Below are 9,745 nucleotides of genomic sequence, written 5' to 3' on the forward strand. Positions count from 1 at the left end.
GTGGTTGAAAATTGCGTTGTTTTTTTTCTTCTAGTCCGTCGCTATCAATATCCTCAAACACAAATCTTTCATCCTCGCTCAAATTAATGGGGAAATTGTCGTTTTCTTGGTCCGAATAGCACTTTTTGTTGGAGGCTCCCATTAAAAACAATGTGAATATGTGAGGAGCCCCCACACGTGTGACGTCATCGTCTGCGACTTCCGGTAGAGGCAGGGCTTTTCTCCAGTTGCAAACTTTATCGTGGATGTTCTCTACTAAATCCTTTCAGCAAAAACATGGCAATATCGCGAAATGATCAAGTATGACACACAGAATGGACCTGCTATCCCCGTTTAAATAAGAAAATCTCATTTCAGTAGGCCTCTAAGGTCCCCCTCCTCGGACAATTTCTGACACGGGTAACTGAGCCGTGTATTTCTTGAATCACTGGCACTTAGCTTTGTATGGACTCATTGATCGTTTACAAACTGAGTTCGGAGAGGAAGTGACGCCAGAAAGATCGCGCCCCACACAGGAAATGACGTCAGAAAGAACGTGCCACAGCCAGCAGCATAACAAATCGGTTTCGTAACTTGGAGGTAACTACTGGAAATATGGAGGCGAGTCATCCACACATGCCTGTATTTCTTCTTTTGTCTATACAGACGCTTGTGGAAATCACACATGGATACCTTACGTGAAAGTCATTGCAGCTATTTGCGATACAACACTTCTCAGACGGCAAGAGAACTTTCCAACGTCCAAGTCAGCTGTGATTCTATTCAGCTAAAAATGTCCATTTGTCGAAGGAGAGACAACGAGAATGCAGGCTCCCGTGGATGTGATAAAAAAAGGTAGCGTGCTTTGTAGTACTTGGCCGTCGAGGGAAGACTACGGAAAACGGCGAATGCTTTTAGACTGGGAAAGCAGACTGTATCAGTTATTGTCCGCCATGTATGTTGCCGACTCAACTAGGTCCAGAGTATACAAAGTCACCAAAAAGGAATGGACAATGAAGAGGAGGGGAAAAGAGTGAGGAGTGTCCTGACCTGATATCTAGTTCCCGAGTTTGATTGATGTAAAATGTTCTTTGTCACATTGTTTACTTGTCTAATAAAAATGTAATTAATGTATGATGTCTCAGGCGTGATTGACTACAACAGGGTCCCAGAGCACACTGGATTCCAGTTCATTGAAATACCACAACACTGGATATTGTTCAGATAAGTTACATTTAAAGGGGAATATTATCACAATTTCAAAAGGGTTAAAAACAATAAAAATCAGTTCCCAGTGGCTTGTTTTATTTTTCGAAGTTTTTTTCAAAATTTTACACCTCCCGGAATATCCCTAAAAAAAGCTTTAAAGTGCCTTATTTTCGCTATCTTCGAAACCACTATCCATTTCCCTGTGACGTCATACAGTGCTGCCAATACAAACAACATGGCGGTTACCACAGCAAGATATAGCGACATTAGCTCGGATTCAGACTCGGATTTCAGCGGCTTAAGCGATTCAACAGATTACGCATGTATTGAAACAGATGGTCAGATATGGAGGCAGATAGCAAAAACGAAATCGAAGAAGAAATTGAAGCTATTGAGCGAATAGCTCAGACAAAACTGCTTTTAACTCACTGTAGGACTGTCATACACACATGAAACAAAAACCTCAATATAGGTCTCATTGAGACATATTTCTACACTGACAACCCGCAATTAAAATCAACAGGAAGTTTGCTATTCCCACTTCAATACAACAACTGCATTACAGTCTCAAAATGGCGGCACCAAGGCGTCCTTATAAAATGCCCAAGCCACGTTACAAGTGTTATTACTAGGAGACTGATGTATAACACATGTGTATACAACTTTTTCTCTGTGTAATAATCCATCCATCCATCTTCTATCGCTTATCTGGGCTTGGGTCGCGGGGGCAGCAGCCAAAGCGGTCCCGTCCATCGCTGCTTGCAGCTTTAATTTTCTCTTGATTTTGAAGACTGACTTTTTGCAGTGTGATCTCATGAACGTTAATTAGCGGCATCAGCCTTTTTTTTTTTAAAGGGCAACATTATCACAATTTCAAAAGTGTTAAAAACAATAAAAATCAGTTCCCAGTGGCTTGTTGTATTTTTTTAAGTTTTAAAAAAAATGTTACCGGTCCCGGAATATCCCTAAAAAAAATCTTTAAAAGGTCTTGATTTTCGCTATTTGCGATGCGACTGTCCATTTCCCTGTGACGTCATACAGGGCTGCCAATACAAACAACATGGCGGTTACCACAGCAATATATAGCGACATTAGCTCGGATTCAGACTCGGATTTCAGCGGCTTAAGCGATTCAACAGATTACGCATATATTGAAACAGATGGTCGGAGTATGGAGGCAGATAGCGAAAACGAAATTGAAGAAGAAACTGAAGCTATTGACCGAATAGCTATTGACGCCATTTCGCCCATAGCATGGCTGCCTTATTAGCATCGCCGGTAAAATGTGCGGACCAAACAATCAGGACTTTCGCATCTTGTGACATTGGAGCAACTTAAATCCGTCGATTGGTAAGTGTTTGTGTCGCATTAAATGTGGGTATCTAGTTTCAAATGTACATACAGCTAGCGTAAATAGCATGTTAGCATCGATTAGCATAGCATGTTAGCATCGATTAGCTGGCAGTCATGCCGTGACCAAATATGTCTGATTAGCATATAAGTCAACAACATCAACAAAACTCACCTTTGTGATTTCGTTGACTTTATCGTTGCAAATGCATCTGCAGGTTATCCATATATCTCGGTGCCATGTCTGTCTTAGCATCGCCAGTAAAATGTGCAGACACTCTGGCACATTCAATGGGGGTCTGGCGGCAGATTTCTTGCCAGTGGTGCAATTTGAATCCCTCCCTGTTAGTGTTGTTACACCCTCCGACAACACACTGACGAGGCATGATGACTCCAAGGTTCCAAAAAAATAGTTGAAAAAACGGAAAATAACAGAGCTGAGACCCGGTGTTTGTAATGTGAAAATGAAAATGGCGGGTGTATTACCTCGGTGACGTCACATTCTGACGTCATCGCTAAAAGACCGATAAACAGAAAGGCGTTTAATTTGCCAAAATTCACCCATTTAGAGTTCGGAAATCGGTAAAAAAAAATACATGGTCTTTTTTCTGCAACATCAAGGTATATATTGACGCTTGCATAGGTTTGGTGATAACGTTCCCCTTTAAGAAGTTGCACACAAAGCAACAATGGAGGTGACTATGATGTGCGCATTTTCCGAGCATGCGTATTAGGTCGCGTTGCGTCGGCCGATGAAGGGGTTGAGAGACCACACACACAATGGTCTTAAACGCCCATTGTGTGTGTGTGTGTGTGGACAAGGGATGAAGTTTGTTAAGAAATTATTGATGTCAATGCCATTATCGAATACTCTTATCGAACCGATTCCTTATCGAATCTCTTATGGAATCCAGATAGGTTGTTGTGTGTGCACTGAGTTCCAAAAGCCACAGATGTTATGTGACTGGGCTGGCACACTTTTTGTATGGAGGAAAGGCGGACGTGACTGAGGACAGCATGCGGAAGTTTTAGCGCGAATGTTTAAGGTGAGAGAGGACGCAACCAGTGAGCATATTGTGCTATGTGCGTTGTAAATAAAAAAAATTGCCTGCAAACACATCACCAACATGGACGAGGTGCTGCTCTCTTTCCACATCCCGGTGGAGAAGAAGGGGACCAGCACAGGTAGCCAATCCATACGCACACCGGGGAAAGAGAAGTCGGCTTTTACTTTTTCCGAGGAACGCCACGGCAACAAGACTGACTTTGAAAATGAGGCGAGGGAATCTGGCGTGTTTGATGGAGAACTTGCCCAGCTATTCATTTGGGACACAGAAGATGAGGACTTTGATGGATTTGTGGATGAGAATTGATCAAAAAAATTATGCGAGTACATTGATAAATACTTCAATAATGTACAACCCTACTTAGCTTTGTTCCTGCTGCCTTTTTAAAACAGTGTATGTTTTAAGCTAACGTAAGTTTTAACATGCCTGCGCCCTATTTAAGCGTCAGATACAGAAATAGCACCCGTAGCTGACACGGTGCATTTTAGTACGGTGCTCCCAATGGTCGCGAAAATACGGTATAGTGGCTTCGATAACGGGAACCTGTTCTCATAAAAGGGATTCCAATCCACGGAATCGGTTCTTTTCTTATCAAACAATCGGGAGAACCGGTTTCGAACATCATCCCTACCAGAGGTGGGTAGAGTAGCCTGAAATTGTACTCAAATAAAATAACTGTTACTTTAGAGATTTATTACTCAAGTAAAAGTAAGGAGTAGTCACCCAAATATTTACTTCAGTAAAAGTAAAAAGTATGTTGTGAAAAAACTACTCAAGTACTGAGTAACTGATGAGTAACTTGTTCGTTTAATGATGACGGCAACAAGTAATGCACAAAAACATAAAATAGCAATAAACCAATTCAGAGCCAGGAATATCTCTTAAGCAACTAAAACAATAATATATATTATAAAATAATATATATTTGGCTTTACACCGTAAATTGAAAATGAATTTTCCCTTTGTAACCTCATTATACTATTGGCTAAGTTTTATATTCATAAATGTAAGTTTCTCAATACCCGACCTGTTTTTTGTGCCTTTAAAAAAGATTTAGAACTCTACATTAAAACACTCTACCTCTAACAACCAAAAAGTTGTGAAAACGATGATGCTGTGTTCCAAATTTAAGTTATTTAATGAGATTGAATGAGCCTATGGCTTTGCACTTTGTTTATACTATATATATATATATATATATATATATATATATATATATATATATATATATATATATATATATATATATATATATATATATAACTATATATAGATATACATATATATCTATAGATATATATATATATATGAAATTATTTATAAATATTGAAATTTATAAATAAAAGGTTTATAAAGAAAAAAAGTGCAGTTAATTATGTGACCGCCTGGCTCTGTTTGATTGGTGAAAGGGAGTCAAACGTCACCAGTGACTGCATTTGATTGGTGAAACGGAATCAAACATCACCAGTGACTGAGTTTGATTGGTGAAACGGAGCCAAACGTCACCAGTGACTGCATTTGATTGGTGAAACGGAGCCAAACGTCACCAGTGACTGAGTTTGATTGGTGAAACGGAACCAAACGTCACCAGTGACTGCATTTGATTGGTGAAACGGAGCCAAGGGTCATCAGTGACTGAGTTTGATTGGTGAAACGGAGCCAAACGTCACCAGTGACTGCATTTGATTGGTGAAACGCAAGCATGTGATAGATCCTACTTTGAAGGTCTGTCGGACAAACCAAAGCAAACAAAGCATGCATTAACAGATTGATAAAAATCGGTTGCGAGCTGAATGTAGATAAATGGAGCGGAGTAAAAGTAGCGTTTCTTCTCAATAAATATACTAGAATAAAAGTATGTTGCATTAAAACCACTCTTAGAAGTACAATTTATCCTAAAAGTTAACCAAGTAAATGTAACGGAGTAAATGTGGCGCGTTACTACCCACTTCTGATCCCTACACATTCCCCACCCCACAATCCAACACACTTGACGCAAATCCCATAGGGTAGATGGACGGATGGGCAGCGCCTGAGAGCTGCAGCCCTCCACCATGGCTCCCCACTCCCTCCCGTCTGTTGCTAGTTATCTGGAGATGTACGTTGTAATACGTATATGTACTTTGCTATGGAGGTTTTTTCCCACTCCAGACTGGGCCCCCTTAGAAGCCCAGTCTAGATAGCATTTTTTTTTACTCATCCTTCCACAGCGTTTACATTTTTCCCATCTTTTGTGGCGACCCTTCAGCATTCCTGTTCTGTAACCCTGTACACTGTTTGTTTGTCTTATCTTGAAGGGGTTTGTGCTGAAAACAAAGTTTAGTTGTACTTGTGCAATGACAATAAAGACCTACCTAGGTGGGATTTACCCTGGATAACCTTAGCCTAGTGTAGAGGGGCCTAAGTGTTGCCAATCAGCCTATCCCAATTTGTTAAAAGCCTACTCAAGTGAGATTTTCTTGTTTAAACAGGGATAACATGTCCATTCTATGTGTCATACTTGATCATTTTGCGATATTGCCTTATTTTTGCTGAAAGGATTTAGTAGAGAACATCGACGATAAAGTTCGCAACTTTTGGTCGCTAACAGAAAAGCCCTGCCTTTACCGGAAGTCGCAGACGATGACCTCACCCGATGATGGCTCCTCACATTCTCACTTTGTTTTTAATGGGAGCCTCCAACAAAAAGAGCTTTTCGGACCGAGATAACAATTGCCTGTACCGGAAGTAGCGGACGATGTGCGCGTGACGTCACGGGTTGTGGAGCTCCTCACATTGTTTAAAATCTTGGCCACCAGCAGTTAGAGCGATTCGGACCGAGAAAGCGACGATTTCCCCATTAATTTGAGCGAGTATGAAAGATTTGTGAATGAGGATAGTAAGAGTGAAGGAATAGAAAAAAAAAAAAACAGGGCATTGGGAGCGATTCAGATTTGTTATTAGACACATTTATTAGGATAATTCTGGAAAATCCCTTATCTGCTTATTGTGTTACTAGTGTTGTAGCGATATTATACTGTCGTACCTGAAAGTCGGAGGGGTGTGGTGACCGCCAATGTCTCTGAGGGAAGCCATGTTTCTCGACGAGGTGAAGCGAAGGCAGCCGGTCAGGCCGGGCTGAGTTTTTTTCCCCCCTCCTCCACGGTGAAGCATTCCACGTTCGGGGGCGGCCGGTCGGAGGAGGCAAGACAGTCAGCAGCTGCCTCTTTGACGGATGCATTATGAACGACGCAAGCTCCGCTCATGTGTACAGTAAGAGCCGACTTATTACTACAATTTCCTCACCGAAACCTGTCGGTTGACATGTGGTCGGGAACCATGTTCGCTTGACCGCTCTGTTCCATAGTAAAGCTTCACCTTCGGGAAGGTAAACAAAGAAACACCGGCTGTGTTTGTGTTGCTAAAGGCGGCCGCAACACACCGCTTCCCACCTACATCTTTCTTCTTTGACGTGTCCATTATTAATTGAACAAATTGCAAAAGATTCAGCAACACAGATGTCCAGAATATTGTGTAATTATGCGATTAAAATAGACGACTTATAGCTGGGATCGGTGCTTGATCAAAATGTCCACTACAATCCGAGACGTCACATGCACGCGTCATCATATCGCGACGTTTTTAACAGGATACTTCGCGCAAAATGTAAAATTGCAATTTAGTCAACTAAAAAGGTCACATTGGCATGTGTTGCAATGTTAAGATTTCATCATTGATATTTAAGCTATCAGACTGCGCGGTCGGTAGTAGTGGGTTTCAGTAGGTCTTTAAAGAGGACAGTGAAGCTTTAATATGGAACAGAGCGGTCAAGCGAACATGGCTCTCTAAGACATGTCAACCGGCAAGTTTCGGTGAGAAAATTGTGGTAATAAGTCGGCTCTTACCGTAGACATGAGCGGAGCTTGTGTCGTTCCTCCTGAAGCTGCCAATGAGGCAGCTGCGACTCTCTTGGCTCCCATGTGGCTTCCCTCAGAGACGCTGGCGGTCACCAAACCCCTCCGACTTTCAAGTATGACTATATTATCTCACTAAAACACTAGTAAAACAATAAGCAGATAAGGGATTTTCCAGAATTATCCTAGTAAATGTGTCTCATAACATCTGAATCGCTCCCACTGCCCTAGTCTTTTCTTTTTTCTTCTAGTCCTTCACTCTCACTATCCTCATCCACAAATCTTTCATCCTCGCTGAAATTAATGGGGAAATTTTTGCTTTCTCGGTCCGAATCGCTCTAGCTGCTGGGGGCTATGATCGTAAACAATGTGAGGATGTGAGGAGCCCTACAACCCGTGACGTCACGCGCACATCGTCTGCTACTTCTGGTACAGGCAAGGCTTTTTTATTAGCGACCAAAAGTTGAGAACTTTATCGTCGACGTTATGGCAATATCGGGAAATGATCAAGTGTGACACATAGAATGGACCTGCTATCCCCGTTTAAATAAGAAAATCTCATTTCAGTAGGCCTTTAAAGTAGACTACTTATAACTGGGATCGGGGCTGGAAGAAAATGTCCGGTACAATCCGAAACGTCACACGCACGCGTCATCATACCGATGTTTTCAACAGGATACTTGGCGCGAAATTTTAAATTTCAATTTAGTCAACTAAAAAGGCCGTATTGGCATGTGTTGCAATGTTAATATTTCATCATTGATATATAAGCTATCAGATTGCGTGGTCGGTAGTAGTGGGTTTCAGTAGGCCTTTAAACCAAGCCGTAGACAAGAGCCCAACTCACCTGTCTGCCTTGGAGAGATTTACAGGCCGACTGGAACTCGATGGTCCGGTCACGGCACGTCATCTTGTCGCCGGTAAACGCTCAGCAGCCCCACGGCTCGTCAAAAAGCCACTTGGAAGTGCAGCACCCTCGTCGTGGAGCGGACCTGGGGAAGACAAACAACAAGGCTGATTGTTGGACACATACTTTCTATTTGGCAATGCAAGACGTGGCGATGACGTCACTCATGTTGACTGACTCACAGATGACGTAGCAGCTGTTTGCCGATGCTAACTTCAGCTAGCTGTTCGCCTACTCAATGTTAAAACATTACACTGTGACGATAAATTATTGTAGACATGGTGAAAAAATAACATCTTCAGCGAGTTACTTTCCAAAGTTGCTGCCAATGTGACATTAAAGTGTGTGTAGTTGTAGGCCGTCATTACGTCACACAGCTGACCGGCTAACGTTAGCATTAGCAACAGAGGAGCTAACTGGTCCTTCTATACGGCTCCTTTCGCTTTCCCTCGCTCAAACTCGACACAACATACCACACTAACCTTGGTTGACGCGGAAACAATGCACACAAACCAGTTAATACTTACTTGTGAGTAAATCACACCATTTTCAGAGAGCTGGCGATGGAGGAGGGAAAAAACACAAGCCGACTTTAAAGTTTCGATCCGGGGCATTTCCGGCTTTGACGTCACTGCCACGTTTGCTTAAATGGACGGTCGGTGTAGGTCCGAGTTGTCGCCGCTAGAGGCCGCCACACAACCACCTCTGCAGCCCGGTGAGGGAAGTACGTGTCAAGATACTGTCACTCAACAGGTGATAAGGAAGAAAATAGAAGTCAAATATGACTATATATATATATATATTTACATATATATATATATATATATTAGGGGTGTGGGAAAAAATTGATTCGAATACGAATCGAATCGAATACATTGTACATCCATTGCTTTCGTCCTCTCCAAGTTCTCATAGTCATCATTGTCACCGACGTCCCACTGGGTGTGAGTTTTCCTTGCCCTTATGTGAGCCTACCGAGGATGTCGTAGTGGTTTGTGTTGTGGTTTGTGCAGACCTTTGAGACACTGGTGATTTAGGGCTATATAAGTAAACATTGATTGATTGATTGATTCTCATTTGTTTTAAAATCCATATATATACATATGTTTTTAATCAATCCAACAAACCACTACACAGCAATACCATAACAATGCAATCCAATTCCAAAACCAAACCTGACCCAGCAACACTCAGAACTGCAATAAACAGAACAACTGAAAGGAGACACAAACACGACACAGAACAAACCAAAAGTAGTGAAACAAAAATGAATATTATCAACAACAGTATCAATATTAGTTATAATTTCAGCATAGCAGTGATTAAAAATCCCTCATTGA

General features: G+C 41.7%; 1 protein-coding gene across 2 annotated transcripts in view; it reads right to left on the reverse strand.

Annotated features, from left to right (window-relative positions):
- Positions 1-9,085, reverse strand: part of stx5a (syntaxin 5A) — a 28,067-nt gene extending 18,982 nt beyond the window's left edge. For both annotated transcript variants that reach the window (XM_061900209.1, XM_061900208.1), the window contains exons 1-2: positions 8,933-9,085; positions 8,346-8,490 (exon numbers count right to left, since the gene is read on the reverse strand). In XM_061900209.1, coding sequence (XP_061756193.1) covers positions 8,346-8,408 — 63 coding nt within the window. In that variant the 5' untranslated portion in view covers positions 8,409-8,490; positions 8,933-9,085. The remainder of the gene's footprint in view (positions 1-8,345; positions 8,491-8,932) is intronic.
- Between the last annotated feature and the right edge of the window lie 660 nt (positions 9,086-9,745).

This window comes from Nerophis ophidion, linkage group LG05 (assembly GCF_033978795.1).
Source record: "Nerophis ophidion isolate RoL-2023_Sa linkage group LG05, RoL_Noph_v1.0, whole genome shotgun sequence".
NCBI classification, from domain to species: domain Eukaryota; kingdom Metazoa; phylum Chordata; class Actinopteri; order Syngnathiformes; family Syngnathidae; genus Nerophis; species Nerophis ophidion.